Raw genomic sequence first — 22428 nt, 5'->3', positions numbered from 1 at the left:
CACTTAATTTTCTCACACACGCTGAGGCCCAACCGTGACTACGTGGCTGGCTGTGGGCAGTAAAGAGCACAACACACGGGCAGAGAAAACTACCTGGCTCCTGGGTTCACCTGCTTTCAGGAGAAAGAGAAGGCTAAGAGCTGCCTTTGTGAGCTCCGTCGGCCTAAGTGAAACACCCTGTAGTCCTTATCCAGTTTCCGGAAGCTCCTCCAGGAGCCAGCCAGCCAGATCTTTAAATAGCATTATTGAAAATGGGAATGATTTTATTCTGAATTCATGTGTTTTAATTGTATGTCAACTCTATTATTGGAATTAATGAGAAAGAAAGCAGAGAACTGAGAATAAAAGAGTAGATAATTAAAAACTCATCTACAACCTGCATTTGAGTACATTTTCGTATTGTATTTGAACACGTGGTGTCAAGTATTTAAAGAAGAATCAAGCCACACAATTAAAGCCACTGTGCTGAGATCACATAAATACAGTGCTCACCAATGTGCTGGGCACAGTTTAAGTGCTAGATGTATATTGAGTCCCTCTTCCCTTTCTTCTCCTACTGAGTCCCTACTTCCTCCCCCTGTTCTGACACACTTTTCTCTTCCAGTAACCTACAGATGTCTCAGGCATAACTGAAATGGACAGTGGAGTCCAAAGCATTAAAGAAGATCCTTCTGTCAAGAAACTCAGTTTTCCTACTGCACTAAATATTAGTCCTTCTTCCCTTTCCTCTCCTGCCTCAGTCCCCGATTTGCTTCCCTGGCAGAACAGAAACTGCAGCTTGTGTTTTGTTTCAAGGTTTAAGCAGAGTGCACCTGCCTAAGGTTTCCTGAGATTTATTATCAGCTTAAATCTTGCAGTAGATGGAGAGTGCTTTTTTAGTTACTGAGGAAAATAGATTAGAGAAAGTCACTTCCCTTAGCTTCCTCCTCTCCATTCCTGCTGGAAAAACACAATAGGGGCAAGTCAAGGTCCAGATGGGGAAATCGAGCACACACTCCCACCCCAGATTCTCAGTCTTAGTGCCCATAAGTGAGCGCTAAATGGAAATGATCCAAAGTCATTTGGATCTGCCCATCAGAACATGAGACCACTACAGTGAGGCAAATCCAAGGAGCTCCATCAACATCTTAGAATACAAAGCGCCCCAGCCTCTGCAATTCCCACATATTCAAAACACTATGCACGGTCTAGAAAAAAAAATGAATAATCTTGAATCAAGGCTCATCACTAGCTTGGGGACAAAAAGGTCAAAAGCATTATTTTTATGTTCCAGTAACCTATAGGTATCTCAGGCTGATCACTGAACTAGAGTGAAGCCCAAGGCAATAAAGAAGATCACAATGTGGGTGGAAATCTCTGTCAAGAAACTATGTTCTCCTAAAGGGGAACCCTCCTACACTGTTGGTGGGAATGCAAGCTGGTGCAGCTACTCTGGAAAACAGTATGGAGGTTCCTCAAAAAGTTGAAAATAGAGCTACCATACGATCCAGCAATTGCACTACTGGGTATTTACCCCAAAGATACAAAAGTAGGGATCCGAAAGGGTACGTGCACCCTGATGTTTATAGCAGCAATGTCCACAATAGCCAAACTGTGGAAAGAGCCAAGATGTCCATCGACAGATGAATGGATAAAGAAGATGTGGTATATATATACAATGGAATATTATGCAGCCATCAAAAGGCATGAGATCTTGCCATTTGCAACGACGTGGATGGAACTGGAGGGTATTATGTTGAGTGAAATAAGTCAAACAGAGAAAGACATGTATCATATGACCTCACTGATATGAGGAATTCTTAATCACAGGAAACAAACTGAGGGTTGCTGGAGGTGGGGGGTGGGGTGGGAAGGATGGGGTGACTGGGTGATAGACACTGGGGAGGGTATGTGCTCTGGTAAGCGCTGTGAATTGTGCAAGACTGTTGAATCTCAGATCTGTACCTCTGAAACAAATAATGCAATATATGTTAAGAAAAAAAAGAAGAAGAAGAAGGTAGCAGGAGGGGAAGAATGAAGGGGGGGAAATCGGAGGGGTAGACGAACCATGAGAGACGATGGACTCTGAAAAACAAACTGAGGGTTCTAGAGGGGAGGGGGGTGGGAGGATGGATTAGCCTGGTGGTGGGTATTGAGGAGGGCACGTTCTGCATGGAGCACTGGGTGTTATGCACAAACAATGAATCATGGAACACTTCATCTAAAACTAATGATGTAATGTATGGGGATTAACATAAGAATAAAAAATTAAAAATAAATAAATAAATAAATAAAAATTAAAAAAAAAAAGAAACTATGTTCTCCTGACTGCAAATGTCAACCTACCATTCATTTACATTACGATGTCCTCATAAAATTGTTATGAGAGATGCTTGTGACTTTTTCGCCCTAAGTTTATATAACAAAGTTAATTAAAAGCGAGATTCTTATGTTCATAAGGAACTAAAACATTTTCTGAATTACAACTCTAAGAATAAGAACATTTTGTATAGATCCTGATTCAATTCAAGTCACCTGGGACCCAGTCATAGGAAAATCATTCAATAATCAACAATCGTTTGAGTTTCCTTGTGGGCAATGTGGACAGCTACTGCATCACAGTAAATATCCTGAGTCAATATTTAATTATTTTGTCTTAACACCCTTGTGTATCACTGAAATACATGGTGAGTAAGTATGATTAAGCCACAAACACAGCAACCTCCAAAGGCCTCTGTTTAAAGGGAAGTGAGAATTTTAAAAATAATAGTATTCCATAAAATACTCTTGATCTCTAATGAACTTCTCATGTCTGTGATCCTCATGGAGCCAATGCTTTGGTATTTTAAAAGCAAGCTCCTGTCATCGGCTGTCTCGTCACCCAGGTGTAAGATTTCTAAACAGTCAACTTCACAATTCATATTTGCTTTGCAGAGCTTACTAACTTTTGCTATTCTATGCTTAATGGACTTCTCTGAGTGGAAATAGTTTTTCAAACTATAAACCCAAGAGAATGTGGGTCACAGTAAAGTTAATTATTTCCCCACTCAAATTAGATGTGGAACAGCAAGAAGGAAGGGTCGCTCTGAGGTGACGCTGGGAGGGTGGGCCTGTCCCTCACGGACACGGTGCAGACATGTGGCATGCACAAAGGGGGCCCTCTCAGCTGCCTGCCTTACTTCATTACAGTGAGAATCGCCATTATTCGGTTGCAGACTCTGCAAGTCTTTTTAAAAGAAAATACATCCGACTTTAAGCTAAAAGTCTTTAAAAACATCAAAGGCAAATATGAGCAATTTGGGAAATTGTCAGTGCCAATATAATACCTTTAAGGTAGTGTATGCATGCAAATCATTATTAAAAAAAAATCTGTAATGAGTAGAAAGGAAAAAATTCCAATTCAAATAATGATCTAAAAAGTTTTACCACTTATACTATGCTGAAAGTTACATATATCCCCCATATATGACGAGTAAAGCATTTGCCATAAGACTGAATTAATTTTCATGTCTTATGAATATAAAATATTAACTGTGTTGAATACTCACTTGGATCTTCTTACACACCAGGACTCTTCTAGAATGTAATAATTCACTTGTAACTTTATCAATTCTCGCTTCACTTCTTCAGCTGCTTTTCGACTATACATTGAGTAAACTATTTTCGTTCTGGCTCTTTAAAGAAAAATAATTGGGCAGAAGATTTTCAAGATTAAAAGGATGCAATCAATCTATTTGGGAGAAAGCACTGAATGGGAACAAGAAGAAAGACTGCAGAAGAGTCAGGTCAAGAGAACATTCTTCACAGAGTTCCTGCTCAGGGGCATCGGGGAGGTCAAAAGAAAAAGGTAGAAGCATAGCATAAGAGTCCTGGGAGAAGAGGTTCAGTTTAATGCATCCCTGCATTTCCAAACTTAGTCTTTTTGTTTGTTTGCTTGCTTGGTTTAGTTTTGTATTCTCCATGACCCCATTATACGTGAGAGTAAGGCATGCCGTGTGTGGATGAACACAAACACAGCTACCAGACCACACTGCAACCATAGTTGCAGTCCCAACTATGACGCAGCCAGAACTGGCATTCACGGCTCTCTGTTTTATTCCTAGATTAAAAAACAAAACAAAACAAAAAAACCCAAAAAACAACAACTAAACTTATTCAACACAACTGTTCTGGAAATAAGCTTACTGAGATTGATTTTTAGTGAAAAGATTTTTTATTTATAAAATAGAAGTTTCACTGTTACACAAAAGAACAGATTAATAGGATTCACCCAGTCACTTAGGAAATGAATAGCTTGACCTAACCCAGAAATTGCATGAAAATTAAGTCTATGTCCTTTTCAAAGAGAACACAATACTCTAACTTATGAAAAATATAAAAAACAAAAACCAAGACCATTCTAGTAGGCTATATGGGTGAAAATCAGAATAAATTCAAATCTCTGAATGGGATTCCATCAACTGACTCCTCAGAATTCAAGAAAAATAGCCAAAAGGAAACCTTAATAAAAGATAGAGGCTCATGAATCTTCTGGGGAGCTTAAGGAGGGTGATGACTAATAAGGACCTGGGTGTCTTGCAATGCACTTCACCTGCAGAAGACAGACATGCTATGATTTCATTTTGCTGCCTAGTAGAGAAGAGAACCCCAGAGGTTATAGTTTTATTGCCCAATAAACAGTTTTGTATCTGACTCAGCCCTCTTATTTCAGCATTGTTTTCTCCCCTAATTCTATAAATTCCCATTTGCCACAGCCTTCTGGAAACACTCATTATTTTACTGGTTCCCTCATTCAGGATTTGTGTGAGAAATTTGTTTTGGGTGATGTGAGAATTGTGTACTAACCTTAACCCTGCATCTTCATAATGCGGATGATTCACAATGGGCCGAAGCGCAGAGAGCTTCACACTTGCCATTGTGGGCATGGCACCTGCAAACACTGCATCTGCAAAGCAGGAAAGACGGTCTCAGGAAGACACTCAGTGAGCATTACAAGGGTCTCCTTCTGGTCAACTCGGTCACTTCCCAGGTGAGAAAGTGGAAGCCCAGAGAGGTTCACGACTTAAAGATTCAATGGAAGAACCAGACTGAAGTCAGCTGGCTGGTAAAATGGCTATCAGCCCCCTGGCTTGGATAAACCATTTTCTTTGGAAGTTAGAGCCTCCTCCTTTCATCAGTGAGGATTCCTGGGGCTTTGTTTGTTTGTTTGTTTGTTTGTTTTTGTAATGTCTTAGGAATCCGTCCTGCTTCTAGGAAAGAAGTTTAATGAATTGGCTAGGAAAGTTTTATAGCACCAAGGAATTCTGGGAAATGATTTAAAATTCAGTCATTTGATACTCAGATAACAACAAAATCTCCCTTGAATAAAGTGTCATATTCCATGAGTTCACTTTAAGAAGGAATGTGCAAGACTAAGATTAAAACTCATTAGGAAAATGGGACGCCTGGGTGGCTCAGTCAGTTAAGCGTCTGCCTTCGGCTCAGGTCATGATCCCAGGGTCCTGGGATCGAGTCCCGCATCGGGCTCCCTGCTCCACGGGGAGCCTGCTTCTCCCTCTGCCTCTGTCTCTCTCTCTGTCTCTCATGAATAAATAAATAAAATCTTAAAAAAAAAAAAATCATTAAAAAAAACTCATTAGGAAAATAAGCACAACAAAAATTATTTTAAATCATGCCACATAAAACTTCGGATAAATTCTGAAAAAACATTAGAATTTATGGAAAAAAGCAAAATAGGTTACTAAGAAAATATAACATTTCCTTTGCAAACCATTTAAGTAAGATTGACATCTCCCTTTTTCTGAATAATCTAGAAGCAGCACTGCTTAGAAAGAGTGAGGTCACTGGAAGTAATGTGGGTTTAAGATTTTGCTGTGGCATATAAAACTATGGGGGAACCTTACCTGGTTTAGTACTGTATTTGATCCATTCTATAAGTTCTTCTTGTGGCAAATTGCTGAACTCCCCTACAATATTCCACTGGGTTTGCAGATTTGCTGAACCTTGTATTGACATTGCTGCTAATACAGCAAAAACAACAGCCCCAGGATGTACTTTGCAAAAGAGCCATCCAAACAGCTGAAACCAAATGCAGAATACATTGATAATTGTTAGTACAAGGCAGCCTGCATCCAATAAACGAAAGTTCTTCCCAGAGAAGAACGCAGTGTCTGGCAGACTCCCAGATAAAGGACTAATTATTCTAAGAAAAAGTTCCAGAAACAATGACCAGAGGGATTAAAAGAATTTGGCCATTAGCCTTACATAGGTGGGACATAATTTAAGAAGCGGTTCTCTCAACTTGTTCTAATTCCAGGTTCAGGTAAAGCCAGGACCACCTACATAATTTGCCAGGCCCAATGCAGAATGAAAATATGGGGCCTCTTGTTCAAAAATTATTTAGAAGTTCAAAAGAACAACAGAAGAGCATCCAAGTAGGTGTAGGGTCCTTCTGAGGGTGGGCCATGTGTTCGCAGAGGTCCCACACCTGTGAAGCCTTCCCCGGGGCAAGGTTCTCTACCTGCAGTCATGGTGCAGGCTGGGATTTAAGACGCAAGGCTTCCCATTAGCCTCCTTTCCTGTCCCAGCCTGGGGCAGTCAGGAAGAGCGGCTTCCTCCCTAAGCTGGCCTCCAGTAAGCATTGCCTCTCTAACACAACACCGTCATTCTGCCTGGGAACCTTGAGGCTGACTGATTTTTCCATTCAAATAGTCCACACGCAATAACACTTTGTCCCTATCATTCTCTCTTTACGTTCTCTATATGTCTGTAGAACTAGATCCAGCTTTTTGAGGGAATATATATATATATTTTTTTGCTTTTTGATTCTTCTGTTTACCATTCTACCCTCATCTCCAGAGCGTGCTGTAGATGCTTAGTAAATATTTGCGAAATGTAAGAGAGCTACTGCTGCTGCACCTTGGCCAACGGTCTGATGGAAAGGGGACACTGTGTAGAAGCATAAATCTGTGGATGCAGAGCAAGGAGGCAGTTAGCCAGGAAACATAAGTAGCAAATAACCAAAATGGCCAACACTAAATTTTAAAAAGTCAAGTCAGGGATGTGCATACAAATGTATACTCAAATGAAAAAAAATATTTTTTAGGCCTGATACCGAAAAAGAACATCTATTTGAAAGTACCTGCAACTTGAAATCACTGGTTAGAATTCTTTGGGGTAGGAAGAGCAAAACAACAATAAATTATTTCTACAATGAAGCTCTGTTTTCTATCAACATCTGTAGTAATCACTCATGAATTCAGCCTACACTACTTGAGTATTCATTGTACGCCAAAGACTATTTTAGAATAAATGACCTGCCTTGGCCTTTGCCCTTTAGGAAAGGTTACTACAAAACCATGAAGTACTTTCACTACAACAGTTTAAAGAATTCTGAGCAATTCAGTATTATTTTAGGGGGCCACTCAATAACCAAGGCGGGGGTAAAGTGATCATAGCAGCTCTAACGCCAACATACCAACCATCTTACCTGTCGTGAACAGATCAAGGAAGCCATCACACACATGTGTGGCGTCAAGAAGAGTTTTAGTCTCATAATCAAGATACCGAGGACTGTATATGCTAACAGTTGCAACGCATGATAAACTAGCTGAAAGAAAGAGAAAACATTTTTTCACTCCTACTATCTGTGAAGTTTAATAGACTGTTAAATAGATGAATATCCAGAAAAGGGTGCTTTTTCTTAGGAACAATATTGTGGTTTCTGAAATAAATGAGTCTTAAAATTCACTTTCAAACTGCTCTACCCTTTTTTTTTTTTAATCTTTTAAAAGACAAGGGAGGGAGGGAGGGGAAAGGGAAAGGGAAAGGGAAAGGGAAAGGGAAAGGGAAAGGGAAAGAGAAAAGAAGGAAGAAAGAAAAACAGGTGGCATCACCAGGAGAGGGAAGCAGCAACCATTCACACAATAAACCAGATCATCGTGAGGATGATCAGAGCAGATGAAATGGGCTTCCTACTTAACTGCTTTAACAAATGAATGGTCGTGTTTGTAACAGTCTCATAAAAACACATACAGACCTATTTTGAAGATGATTAGTGACAATTACCAATACTTAAAAACCGGAACTAGAAAGAAAAGTCCAAATATACACAAAATTTTAGTAATATTGAGTCTTTACCTCTCCATGATCAAACTGGTGTTTTCTGAAATGGAATAAGAAATACTATTGAATCATTACTGAAGCATTTACTTCAATTATTTGCATTATTATCTTACAAATATGAGTTTTACAACTTGTATAATATTCCAAGGACACATATATGTAAATAAAAATAACTAACAGTTACGAACCGAAACTGGTGCCACAATCTTTTAAAAGACAGTTGACTTTGCATACCCTGCACATTTGACTACATGGACAATTACTGGCTCAACAAAAGGCACACTGCGGTGTATGAGATACCTCCCTGGGGATATTCTGGCAAAGCAGGGAGTGAAGGGAAGCCTGAAGCCTTCATACTTCCATACCCCTGCTTCTCGTCACCAGTGGTCCCTGAGCTCCCCCATAAACTGTAGCTGCTACAGAGATCATTTAGGAAACCACACATGAAAGATGTTTTCAGCAGCGGCTATGGAATATACAAATAGTCACTTTAGTTTTGCTTGACAGTTTCAATTTCCTGAGAAGGATACATGCTTAAAGGCCCATATACCCTCCCTACATCTCCCTCTGACCCCACACCACCCCTTCCCGGCCACCCCATTTCAATTATCATCACAGTGGTGCCAGCAATTTTTTGAAAAAGATCATCTAGTCATGCCAATTCCTTACTTAAAACCCTCCAGTGGATTCCTTTTGTAATGAGAATAAACTCTCAAAGCCTTACCATGCTGCACATGTTCTTCCTACTTCTCGTTCTTGAAACTCATTGTCTACCGCGTTCCCTCTTGGTCACCGTGCTCCAGTCACACAAGACTAATCCTACTCCCTCAAACATCGGAGAGACTCCCATATTCAGTGCCCCTCTCCATAATCACTCCTACTCCATTTCCCTGTCTTATCTCCTCAAAAGTGAACACAGTTCACTGGTTTGATTACCATCTGTCTCGCCCTACCAAAATGAACCCCTTGGGCCTACAGGGTACAAACCCACCCATCCTCAATTTCATTGAGCACTGATAACAGTGGAGATACAGCAGGAAATAAGACAGGAAAATACCTTTGCCCTCAAAGAGCTTACATAGAAGTCAAGGGAGACAAACAAAAAGCAAAGGAGCAAAAGTCACACGGTGATAAGTACTGTGGAGAGAAAGGAAGCAGGGCAAAAGGTGCCAGGAATGCTGGGTGACCAGGAAGGTGTATGTCAATCTATATGGTCACCAACTGAGTGACATGTGAGCAAGGCCTGAAGGAGTGGAGGGTTTGAGGTTGAGCATCCCTCAGGCAGAGAGAGAGACAGTACAGAGCCCCATAGCAGGAAGGTTCTTAAGGGGTTAACTCCAAAGACAGCAAGACTAGAGAAGAGCGAGGTGGAAAGGAAACAGGCAGCATACCAGTGTTCAAGTATAAAGGGTGATAAATGCTGAGAGAGAAGATAAAGCATGAGATAACGGCGAATAACAAGCAAGGAGACAAGGAATCTCCTCAGAAGTGATGGTCAGGAAAGACTTCTTGAAGGAGGTGACATTTAAACAAGAATTAAAGGAGTGGGTCACATGCAGAGCCAGGCTGTGGGGAGCGGAGGGCACAACCAGGGCAAAACTGCAGAGGCAGGAAACAAGCCGCCATGGTTAAAGAACAGAAAGCAGGTCCACGGGACATGTAGCAGAAAAGAGAAAAATGAGAATTTATTTTTCTCTCAGTTGCCTCTTTGTGTCCTTCACTCATTTTTCTAATGGGGTTTTAGCATTTTTCCTATTAATTTGTAGAAGTCCTTTATGTATGCCAGTCATTAGTCCTTTGTCGTATATTGTGAATATTTTCCCCAATTTGTCTTTTTCTTTGAACAATGTTCACAGTATCTTATCAAACCAAAATACTTATCTGGTCAGCCTTTTCAATCTTTCCTTCTAGCTTACAGGTTTTATGTCATACTTAACAAGGCCTCTCTAATGCTAAAATTCTAAAAATAATCTCTTGGTTAATATTGGGGTTTTATTTTTTTCCTACATTTAAATCTTTGCTCCATCTGAAATTTAGTTTGTGTAAAACATGAAGTATGGAATCAGTTTTATATTTCCCTGCTCTTCTCTCAAAAGACAGTCCATTGGTCCTAAAACCATCAACAGAATAATTTATTTTCCCTGCTAAACTGAAGCACAAAGCTGTGTCCTTCACATATAGATTATGTGTAGGCCTACTGTAGGAGTGTACAGATGGAATTTGAAGTATGAATAAGTGATGTTCTGAGCTCTGCACAGATAGGGAATAATGAGAAAAGCAAAGAGGAATGACAATCGAAAACACCAGTTATCAAATGTTGAGTGCAACATGAACTATAAAAATACATCGTAAATATCTACTTAATAATGTAACAAAATGATTAATAGCATATTTACCTTATATGTGCCTGTTGTTTAGTTAAGACACCCCACATGTCACTAATAATCTGCAAATAGATTTTTTAACACTTTAGAAGAGCTGTGTTGGGAAAAACAAAATTTCAACTGAAGTATCTTCTAAACTTTCAAACTTCTACTTAAAAATATGAGAAGTATGGAGCTAAGAGATAACTCAGGACATAATTATAACACCATACTCTTCCATTTATACAGTACTTGATCATATCTAATAGCCAACAGCCCTGTATTGTAGATTGTATTATCCTCATTCTGTAAATGAGCAAGAGGCTCAGATGGATTAAATGATCTCCCAGAAGGTGGACAACAACCAGGAGGCATTGCTAAGCCCTGAAACCTGACCTTCTTTCTGGCTTCCAGTTCACATGCAGAATTCCACCAGGCCAAGGTTGTTGGCTATGCCTCTCCTTAATCATATATACACATATCTGGACAACAGGCTCAGAGACTGATAAGGACAACTAACCAAACACTGAGTTTGCATATTGAGCAGCAACTGGAAGGTCATCTAATCTGAATCCTATCTCCAGTGTGAGTGTCCTCTAGGACACCGCTGACAGGTTTTCATCCAGCTCTTGGAAGAACCACCCAACTGCTGCTTGAGTCTGTAACACTTTCCTAGTCAGCCCAGATCAATTCTGGTCAAAAATCCTTCCCCCTAGAATTGGCCATGACTCTAAAGAGCCAAAACGAGTGTAATCTTATTTCCAAGTGGCAGGCTTTTAAATATTTGAAAATAATTATCCTTTTTCCCTTTGAATCCTTCTTCTTTAAATCAAACATCTCAGTTTGCATCATCTCTAGCCATCCAGGTTGCTGTCTTTTTAATGCATTCTGAATTGCCAACGTTGGTATTCTTTGATTACCTACTGGGTGCACACCCACATAAAGTATGCAAAAGGCAAAGGAAGCACAGAGTGGCACAGAGCAGAAACTGACTGACTATAAACTCATTAGATTTGAAAAGCTTGTGGGACTACAAAGCTGAACACGACACAACACCCAGTAAGGGGGGAGAGGTGCCGAGTTTGTTTCTTCCTATTCCCTTGCTTTTTAATGGACATGATGTGAGGCTGGCAACAACCTCTCTGATCTTCTAAAGCTGCATCTGTCAAAATGGAGATAATAATATCCCCTACAGGGCTGTCAAATAAGCAGGTGCAATAACACATGTGATATGTTCAGGGAGAGTAAAAAATATATAATAATGAACAATAATTATAGTACAGAATATTCTACAAATATATAACACTGTGTTAACACAGAAATTACTAACTACGAATCAGAAAACCTTTAGGGTCTATCATCTGTTTTTTGATTACAGATTAATCTTTATTCATTCTCTTAAAACACTTGCAGTTACAGAATTCACCAACTGTTAAAAGAAAAAAGAGAATATCATACCTGCTCTTGGCTAAAGACTGGAACTTCCCTGACCTGATTTAAATCTGGGCTTAGAATTTCATTATCAAAGCCAAGTTGGGAGTCTAACAATTTTATCGATGTTGGTAATACATTATTAATAGTCTATTTTTTTGATCAGTAACAATAAACTCGATCCAGGAGTTTGTGAGCAATGCACAGATGACTTAGAATGGCATATATTAAATATTTTGGTGAAATATTACATAAAGCTAAAAGTCAGTCAGTAATAATTTACAAAGAGAAAAATAACTGTATCTGGGTCAATATGGTCTCTTTGATCATGTCTTTCAAAAATACATGACTACCAAAACTCGAGCCATCCTTTTCCTACGTCTATTTTATGCTGGCAGATAGTAGAATATTTTTAAGGCTTGTAAATGTTCATCAAGGGCTAGGAGTAAGAAAATACAGAATATGTTTCAACAAATCCATATAAAACATCATGTCATATTAACATGTAACTTAATATACTTAACTATTAGGTAGAAACAAGAAAGTGCTTTATTATAAGAAAGAGCTCTTAAAGATAGTAGGAAAAATGAAGGGGGGGAATCAGAGGGGGAGACAAACCATGAGAGACTATGGACTCTGAGAAACAAACTGAGGGTTCTAGAGGGGAGGGGGTGGGGGGATGGGTTAACCTGGTGATGGGTATTAAAGAGGGCACGTATTGAAGGAGCACTGGGTGTTATACGCAAACAATGAATCATGGAACACTACATCAAGAACTAATGATGTAATGTATGATGATTAACATAACATAATAAAATTAAAAAAATAAAAAAAAAGAGCTCTTAAAGAGCACCTGGATGGCTCAGTCGGTTGAGCATTTTGGTTTTGGCTCAGGTCATGACCTCAGGGTCATGAAATCGAGCCCTGCATCTGGCTCTGCACCCAGTGGGAGTCTGCTTGAGATTCTCTCTCTCTCCCTCTGCCCCTCCCCTCTAGCCCACTCTCTAAATAAATTAATTAAAAAAAAAAAAAGAAAGAGCTCTTAAGTGACAGGCCTTTTTTAAATTTTATTTTATTATGTTAGTCACCATACAATACATCATTAGTTTTTGACGTAGTGATCCACAATTCATTGTTTTCGTATAACACCCAGTGCTCCATGCAGTACGTGCCCTCCTTAATACCCATCACCGGGCTAATCCATCCCCCCACACCCTTCCCCTCTAAAACCCTCAGTTTGTTTCTCAGAGTCCATAGTCTCTCATGATTCATCTCTCCCTCCAATTTCCCCCCCTTCATTTTTCTCTACGGTCACACCACCCTGAACGCGCCCGATCTCGTCTGACAGACCTACCTTTTTAACTATTGCAATAAACACAACCAGAACGACTGGAAGCAGCAATGTCTTTGTATACCTCAGTGGAGTCTGAAATTCAAAGAGATGTTTTGAAAATATGAGTTTCAGATAAATTTCATTTTAAATAATGAACAAAATGAATTTTAATAAGTATAAACAGAGCCTTCACCCATCTAGGGTCCATCCAATATACCCACTTACTCCCATCATAAAAATGAAGATGCATTTCCATAGAAACAAACTTCCCCAAAATGTTGAGTTGAAAACACAAATAAACACAGTCCCCAAACACTTGTAAGTATAAAATGTGACTGGGACTGGAAAGATTATTGTTCCCTCTTTGCACACTACTTTTCTAACTAGAGAACTCAACTTAATATTCACCTAAGGTCAGCAGAACTCCTTTAAATGGCATGTGCTTTTCCTGTACATTTGGTGGGGGATAAAAATCTTAACCATCATCCCAAGAGACACACACACACACAAAATAATGACCAATGTTTACAAGAGAAATAAAAACATTTTTACCTTTTCTTAATAAGAACCACAGAAACATTTAATAACAAACCCCTACACATTGCAATCCTATATATTTCTCAATCATTTGAAGTCACAGTCTTAACTCTAGGCTTGAAATTTCTCAATTGCAATTGATTTGCTTACCACCAACATTTACCCTCACAAAAATAATCTTGTATTATTGAGTTAAATAATGTATACTTTCCCAAATATGTTTATCAAGAGGAATCTAGCTTTAACCGTATTTAAAAACACTGGTACATTTTAATCCTACAAAATATAAGGAGTATTTTCTGACTTTCCCTCTAATTAGTCCACTTTTCTTGCTTGTTATTCTGTATTAGAAAAGTAATTTTGATACTTTGATACCAAATGCATACTTCACAGTTAGAAGTCCCATTAAAAGAAGATTTTTTGTTTTTATTTTACTATTTACCTTTATAAACATTTGCATAGTACTTAATCTTTTAAAATACATTTATTTCTATTTTGTAAATTTGTAATTGTCTTAACCTAATCAAAAATCATATAACCAAAAGTATTTTATTATTCAAAAATTTAGATATTTGCTAATAACAACTAACAATAAATGTAAGAAAAGTTGTGAGATATAGGGTTTACCTTAAAAAGGCAAGGTGTCAAAATTGCGTTTAAAGTATTTAACAAAATTTAACAAAAAATTCAAACAATTTTAAAATTATATTCCAAAACTTTGTTTTTGTTTTTAAGATTTTATTTATTTATTTGATACAGAGAGAGAGAGAGAGAGAGAACAAGCAGGGGAAGGGACAGAGGGAGAGGGAGAGGCAGGCTCCCTGCTGAGCAGGGAGAGCCCTATATGGGGCTTGATCCCAGGACCCTGGGATCATGACCTGAGCCGAAGGCAGTCACTTAACCACTGAGCCACCCAGGTGCCCCTCCAAAACTTTGTTTTAAAAGTATTTTTTAGGGGCGCCTGGGTGGCTCAATCATTAAGCGTCTGCCTTCGGCTCAGGTCATGATCCCAGGGTCCTAGGATCGAGCCCCGCATTGGGCTCCCTGCTCAGTGGGAAGCCTGCTTCTCCTTCTCCTACTCCCCCTGCTTGTGTTCCCTCTCTCCCTGTTTCTCTCTGTCAAATAAATAAATAAAATCTTTTTAAAAAAAAGGTATTTTTTAATATTTCTCATAAAAAGAAAAAATCAGGTTAGCATCAAACTTTGACAGCAACACTTAGGCTGGAAGATGGTGGGGTAATTTATTTAAGACAGTCAAGGAAAATCCCTTGAGCCGAAGATTCTGCATCTAGCCAGACCTTCCCGTATAAAAGCCACTGATAAAATATTTGAACATGTAAAAACTCAAGGATTATGGCTCCTATGGCCCTTCCTGAGGAATCCACTGCAGAGCAAGCTTTACCCAATAAAGAAATGGCAGGAGAGGCTTCAATCCCAGCACATGCAGCATTAAAAACACCAACCTACAGAACTGCGACAAGGACGGGGATGTAAAGGGGACAGAACAGCATGAGTGGTCACGTGTGCAGACACTGAACGTGCAATGGGACTCTTACAGTGGGGTCAGAGGGGAGAGTATATGGGAAGTAAAATAATGTCACGGATTATAGTATTACAATAAATTAGAAATGGGGGGAAGTAGTGGAGGAACAAGAAGTGACTAAGATCAGTATAACTCTCAGCAGGAAACCAAGAGAAGGGACTCGACTTAATATATAAAAGTATTAATATAAAGGGAATAAAATTATACAATTTCCTCAATTCCAAAAGATCCATCAGATAGAGTGTATGCACAAGGACAAATGCAAATGAAACAAACCACACAGGGAGAGGGGTATGCGTGTGTATACATGCGTGTGTGCTACTAGAATTACAAGTTCTTTTTCTACGAATGTTTGGTTTTATTCTAAGCATAAAAGTTATATATGCTCATCGTGAAAACTAAAAATGCAGAAAAAATAAAGACAACAACCAGTTTCACATGTTAATCAGTTATCAGCATTTCCTCCCCAATGGGTTGTCTGTTCATATCCTTCCCCCATTTCTACATATGTGTGTGGGAATGGGGATGTATTTTTGGTGGTGGAGAAGGGTAAGAGTCCTCAGTAATTTTTTACTGATTTGGACAATCTCCTATACTTACTACATTAATCCCTAGATCCATTTGTTATATTTATGGCAAGAGTCATCCCAGTTAGTCATCTGCTTTTTAATTTTTATAATATTTAAGGTACAGATGTTTTAAGTTACACGCAGTCAAATTTATTAATCATTCTCATATGTGCTTTGCACTGCTATTATGTTCATTAAAAAAATGAAGCTAATACTCATTGAAACGTCCCTCAAATTTTTCAGGCTTCATTTAATATTGACACGTTAATTAACTGAAGTTTATTGCATAATGTGACACAAGGCTTTAACCTGACTCCTCACCCCAAATCCCATATTTCAAATAATATTTATGAAATAATGCACTTTTTAACTATTTATCTGTGCTTCTCTCATTTCATTATTAAGTAAATACACATAAACATAGTTAAGTACATACACATGGATCTATCCAAGCGCTGTCTATTTTTGGCCATAAAAATGTTCCTGTCTTAGTATCCTTGTCCTTTAAATAGTGTTGCTAACCGTTTCCATATCTAGAAAGGAAAGATCCCCCTCATTGTTTTTACTTTACTTTAAAGCAGAATACAATTGAAATATGATTATTGTTGAAAATTTTGAAGATGCAAATTGCAAAACAAGTTAATCATTATCTCTCCAGCCAAAAACCACTGTTAAAACTTTGCTCTCTTACACCTTATTCTATGTGTGTTAACTATAGGTCAATACGGCCATACCATTTTGTTCATTCCATTATACAGGTCTTTCCGTATCAGTATAATATCATGGGAAACTGTTCTGTTTTCCCCAGTGTATGGCTGTGTCAGACAATGGACGCCTTCTCTGAACTGGCACCATACTGTCTCTACTGCACAGGCCCTGTGAAGCTACCTATGGAGGAGATGCGGCAGAGCAGGCTGCAAACAGCTCTGCTGTCGTCTTCAAATTAACTGACGTCATGCTATGCCTCAATAAATTTCTTCTGTCATCTAACTGATGGTGCATACTCTCAGGTTACAGTGGCATGAATATCCTCCATAATGTCAAAGGACCTCCGCCATATCCTAATGGTCTGCCGATGTTTACCTTCTATTTCCTTTACCACTTGCTTGAAGGAGTCTTGATTTTCTATGAACATGCATTTGAATGTCTTGGAAGACACTCTTCCTTAGTTTCTTTCAGTGGGCTCAACACTATCATTCATACACTATTTATTAGCCACTATGTGTCGAAATTTGCCAGAACCTGGGAATGAAGACTGACAGGTCACTGGAGTAAACAGTCCATCTGCAGCACATGCTCAATTCAGAATGTCTGGTTGATAGGAATTTGCAGTGTGGTACACTATCATCCCCTGGTCTGTAACTCAGGACACAGAGGTAACCACCCAGCGGGGATCAAAGGGAAACAGAGTATTGTTGACCAGTGTAGACATACACACACATAGCTTTGCAGGAAAATGTTTCACAGATAATAAAGTATCATAATAAATTGGGGCCACATGGGTGGTGTTAAAAAAAGACACACATACATATATACATGCTTGTTGAACCAAACCAGCTCACCGATTGCTGCAAAATAATATTTTATATAAAATATCATCAAAATATCAAAGTACTTCCCTACATACCTCATTTGGTCCCCCAATATCTTTTTGCAGCATACCACTAGGAACTGGTAAGCTATTACAGAAAATCAAATGAGAGTCGCTTGTCCAAGAACATCAAGTAGTACTGCAGACTTCCATCTCACAATCCCCCACACTACTCTCTGGTTTCTTTTTAAGCATCTGAATAATAGCTTTAGAAAGAAAAACATCGTTGGAATGAAAAACTTGTACTCAATGATATTTCAAAGCAATGAGATCATTCCAATCAACAACCACTGAGTAAATGGAAATGTGAGAGCTTGACAGCAGCACCGAATTAAGGCTGTCCCTGAAAAGAGGCGACTTGAAGTGCTTCTGTGTTTACTCATCCAAAACACTATTGCTAGTCTGAATGCTTGCTTCTAAATTATCAAAATGAGAAAAGACCAGACATTTCGGGATGCCATACTAACGGAAGCAGGGATGTCCTCCTCCAAACCATCACTTTCCATTCCTTCCCACTGAGGTAACAGCACAGAGGAGAGTCTGAGATAACAGGAGCACCCTTCATGAAAAATGAATAGACCAAAGCCTGAGGAAGGAAAATTAGAAATTGCATCTTACCTCCTTTTCCATAAAGTCAAACTCCGCTGCACAGGTATACAATAAAGTATCAAAATCCTTGTAACTGAAGAATTTTGATGTTAATAAGTTGCCAATATGAGCCTAGGAAGGAAGAAAGTGAGGTACCATTAGATTATGCCATATACTGTAGTAGCGCACTTCAATCTTAATAGTATCTAAAAAAAGCTTCCACTACGTCGTCGCAGAGCTCGCTGTTCCCATGCCAGGCTTGCTTCTGTTAAAGCGCTGCAAGCTCACGGTTCCTCTTTCTCTTGCTGGCAAATGACAGCTCCCGGCAACACCCGCCTTCCACGATCCGTCATCAACACACCGAAGGCGTTTTCCCTGCTCAGTGTGCTAAACCTGACAAAATACACTATACAACATCTCCTTTTCCCGAGCCTACCAGGAGGGGCAGGCTTGGTAACACACACAGACATCTGTCAATCCTAAGGGACAAAGTACAATGGAGTGAAAGAAAAGAAAACATGAGTATCGATTTCTGAAAAGGGGATTAAGGGATGCCTGGGTGACTCAATCGGTTAAACATCTGACTGTTGCTCTCAGCTCAGGTCAACCTCAGGGTTGTAAACTCAAGCCCCAAATTGGGCTCCATTAAAAAAAAAAAAAAAAAGACTGAAATAAGTAGAAAATGGGCAGGCCTTGGAATAAAATCCACCTTTGAATGATGATCAATTATCTGTGTGATTCTTTACATGCTACCAAGTGCTCTCATATCATCTCATCTACTTCCCACAAAAAGCCATATGAGGAAGGTGGGAGTATCTGCAATTAACAAATGAGAAAACACTTGCCAAATTTTTAATTCATTATTGTGTAAAAAAGCAAGAACCAAACAAAAAGAGGGAAATTATATAAAACAAACCATAGCTAAAATCCTAAATGATACGTATATGAAGCAGGGGGGCTCCGGGAGAGTAGGAACTAAGGGGTGGTGGGAATGTGCTAAAGAATTCCAAAATACTTTACTTTGTTGGGGAAGAAGTGTATGCTGATAAGTTTAAGAAATCAAAAGGGAGAATATACAGTGCCTTAAATAGCATAAGAAAACTATCCAATGAAGAGGAGAAAAAAATCTAAAAAAGCAAGTAAAATAGATGGAAACTCTCAAACAAAATGGAAGAAATAAGTCCCAATATAATGGTAATTGCCATATACAATTGAGATTCTCTCCTTCTGTAAAGACCTTAAATTCGCAAATTAAAGGACAGATGCTCAAACTGGGTTTCAGGGATAAAATTCAAATTTATATTGTCCACAAGAGACATGTTTAAAACAAAAGTATGTAGAAAGGCTGAAAATGGAAGAGGACAACGAAATAAGATAAATTGAACCAAAGAAATCTAGGTTAGCAATTGTAACGTCTCACAAAACAAATATATGAAAAGAGACAACAAATGACATCATACACTAATGAAATGAAAAGCAAAGCAAGGTCATACATATCATGAATATATGTGCAGTTCACAGTATGGATTCAAAGTATATAGAGAGCTGAAAACACTGTAGGAAGAAATAGATAAGTTGACCGTGGTCACTGGAAATGTTAAATATTTCCCTCTAAAATGGAAAGAGCAGACAGATGTTAACACTGGAATATTATTATTAATATGCTCGTGGAAAATATAAACTTCACGAGAGAATACATGTTACTTTTGACCATAAGTAAAATATTTTTTAAATGTTCACATACCATACCACAATACATTTCAAAGAACTGATGTAATACAAATTATTTTTTTCTAATCATAAATGCAATAAAATTGTAAAATGACTAGAAATGGCTTTAAAAATCTTTTTGGCTAGAAACTAAATAACATAAAACTTAATAACCTTCATAAAAAGAAAATCTCAAAATAGTTAATTTGTAAGACACAGAAAAAAGTATTACTAATAGGGAAATTTATAGCTTTAAATGCATTTACCAGAAAATAAAAGAGGTTGAAAACAAAAGAGCCAAGCACTTTCCCTCGAGCATTAGAAAAAGCTACATAACAAGCACAAAGACATAAGAAACAAGGATGACACAATTTGCTGAAAAAGAGAAACTCAGCAAAACCAGAGGACTCAAAAAAGGGTGGTACTTTGAAAATATTAATATAATAAATAGAAAGCAGGAAAAACAGCACACACAAACCCCCCCCCCCAAAAAACAGCTCTTGATAGGAGACTAACACAATACTGATTCTGAATCCAAACAAGGAAAATAAATAAAAGAACATAAAAGACCATTTGACATACATGCAAAAATTTTAATAGGAATTTTCACTAACTGAATCCTACAATAATTTTTTTTAAAAAACATGATTCATTTGATGACATATATGAAATGGGTAAGTTTCCTCCAAAGACATAAACCACCAATAACTTCCTAAAGAAAGTGGATTTGTAGCAGAAAATTCTCTCATGAAGAAAACTCCAGGCCCTGAAGGCTTACTGTCAAATTCTATCAAACACTATAGGAAGAAATAGTATCACCTCTATATAAATTCTCTTTGAAATAGGAGATTGGGGGCGCCTGGGTGACTCAGTCAGTTGAGCAACCAGCTCTTGATTTTAGCTCAGGTCATGATCTCAGGGTCATGAGATGGAGCCCCACATCCGGCTCCACACTCAGTGAGGAGCCTCCTTGAGATTCTCTCCTTCTGTCCCTCCCCTGCCCTGCATGCACGCACGCACATGCGTGTTCCCTCTCTAAAACAAATGAATTAATTTTTAAAAAAAAGAAATAGGAGATTGAACACTTCCCAAGGATTTTAGGAAGCTAGCATTACCTTGAAACCGAAGCCAGACAGAAACATTGTAAGAAAATAAAACGAGAGACTAATATCCCTTATAAATATAGATAAAAATCCTTAAAAATATTAACCACCAAATACAACAATATATAGAAAGAATAATATATTGTGAGCAAGTGAGGTTGTCCAAGAAATACAAGGCTGGATCAACACTCAAGAATCAATGAAAATGGGGACTTCCCAAAGTGGAGGAGGAAACTGACAAATCCCCTCCCCCAATGACACATATAAAATTGGACAAAACTGTCAAAAACAACCATATCACGTTTTAGAAATTCACCAAAAAGAAAACAAATGGAGAAGCACTCACCCCTACAAAAGCTGGCGGATTCTGAATGGAAATAGTAGGTGTCTGCGGCATGCGTGCCCGGGCTGCCCCCATCCACCATCAGCAGCACCACCACTGCCCGGGCGGTGGGCCCAAGAGTCCCACCAGGGTGGGGCTGGCCATGAAAAGCAGAACCTTTGCTACAGGAGGGTGCTGACTTGTTTGGGGGCAGGGAGCGAAAAAAATCTCTGCTCAGAGACACTGTTAATAAAAGTATCAAACAGCAGGAAACGCTCTGCCAGCCTAATGCTGCATTATTCCTGCAGTGAACAGCAGACTGGCAGACTAGCTAGAAACTTTACAGAAATTCTGGAAATGGGAAAACCAACAAGGGGGTACATCAATTCTCCCATCCCTGGTGGCCTGGAAAGCTGCACACATGGGCTGAGGGATCCCGGAGCCCAGGCTCTCCACAAACCTATGACTGACTGGGTGGTGGTATGCAGATTCACGGAAGACCCAAGAAGGCGTGGAAGAGAGGAAAAGATGGGGCAAACTTGATGTTCAGACGAGAGTTAACGTAGCGGGCCTGATGCTATCCTTGAAAAATCCGCCTGCAAAGCTGGTGCTTGGCTGGCATCAGGGTACTTAGATTTCAGATGGCTCCTACCACTCCAAGTGAGAATGAGTAGCGGCTCCCTATACCTAAAACACTCTGGTTTCTGTGGAGCACCCACATTCCTTCTGGGAGTCTGAAATTTTGATAAGCGTCAGGCAGAAGGTGCCTATGTTACCAGCCCCCAGTAAAAAACTGTGTGTCCCTGACTACTGACTAAGCTTCCCTGGTAAACAACCTCAGACTTCTACCAAGAAGAGTGTTGACAGGAGCAGGGATGGGAAGTCAGGATGTACTGAGAAATTGTTCACGTGGTTCCTGAAGAACAGGGAAGTGTCTATTTATCTTAATAGAGAAGGATGAGCGGAAATGCTTCTTAAAGGCTGTGTGGCTTTGCCAGTCTCTTCCTTTGACCAATGTCACAATTCAGAATCTGTGAGCTGATGTCCTTGATCAGTGTTACAGATTTCTAGAAATATTGAAGTTGCAATTCAATTACTTCTAATTTGTTTGGTCCTGCTACAACATTAGGCTGTGACAGAAATGACATCACTTTAACCCAAATCAATACCTTAACCGGTTTGTCTCCTCCAGTGAGGAGACAGATTCCATTCACCTACAACTTGGGCTGTCTCCC

At 39.0% G+C, this 22428-nt stretch overlaps 1 protein-coding gene across 4 annotated transcripts in view; it reads right to left on the bottom strand.

The window, feature by feature from the left end:
- The window catches only part of DPY19L1 (dpy-19 like C-mannosyltransferase 1), a 90249-nt gene that overhangs the window by 5375 nt on the left and 62446 nt on the right, over window positions 1-22428 (bottom strand). For 3 of the 4 annotated variants that reach the window (XM_064575061.1, XM_064575060.1, XM_064575059.1), the window contains exons 14-21: window positions 18089-18190; window positions 13252-13323; window positions 10500-10549; window positions 8119-8143; window positions 7469-7588; window positions 5883-6057; window positions 4825-4924; window positions 3528-3653 (exon numbers count right to left, since the gene is read on the bottom strand). In XM_064575061.1, coding sequence (XP_064431131.1) covers window positions 3528-3653; window positions 4825-4924; window positions 5883-6057; window positions 7469-7588; window positions 8119-8143; window positions 10500-10549; window positions 13252-13323; window positions 18089-18190 — 770 coding nt within the window. The remainder of the gene's footprint in view (window positions 1-3527; window positions 3654-4824; window positions 4925-5882; window positions 6058-7468; window positions 7589-8118; window positions 8144-10499; window positions 10550-13251; window positions 13324-18088; window positions 18191-22428) is intronic. The other variant, XM_064575062.1, reaches the window with a different exon arrangement.

The sequence above is a fragment of the Mirounga angustirostris genome, unplaced genomic scaffold (genome assembly GCF_029215605.1).
Source record: "Mirounga angustirostris isolate CCGP_5_RB_7025 unplaced genomic scaffold, mMirAng1.0.hap1 SCAF_12, whole genome shotgun sequence".
NCBI lineage: Eukaryota > Metazoa > Chordata > Mammalia > Carnivora > Phocidae > Mirounga > Mirounga angustirostris.
The sequence above is the reverse complement of the archived record's forward strand: the minus strand, read 5'-3'. Positions and strand labels throughout refer to the sequence as shown.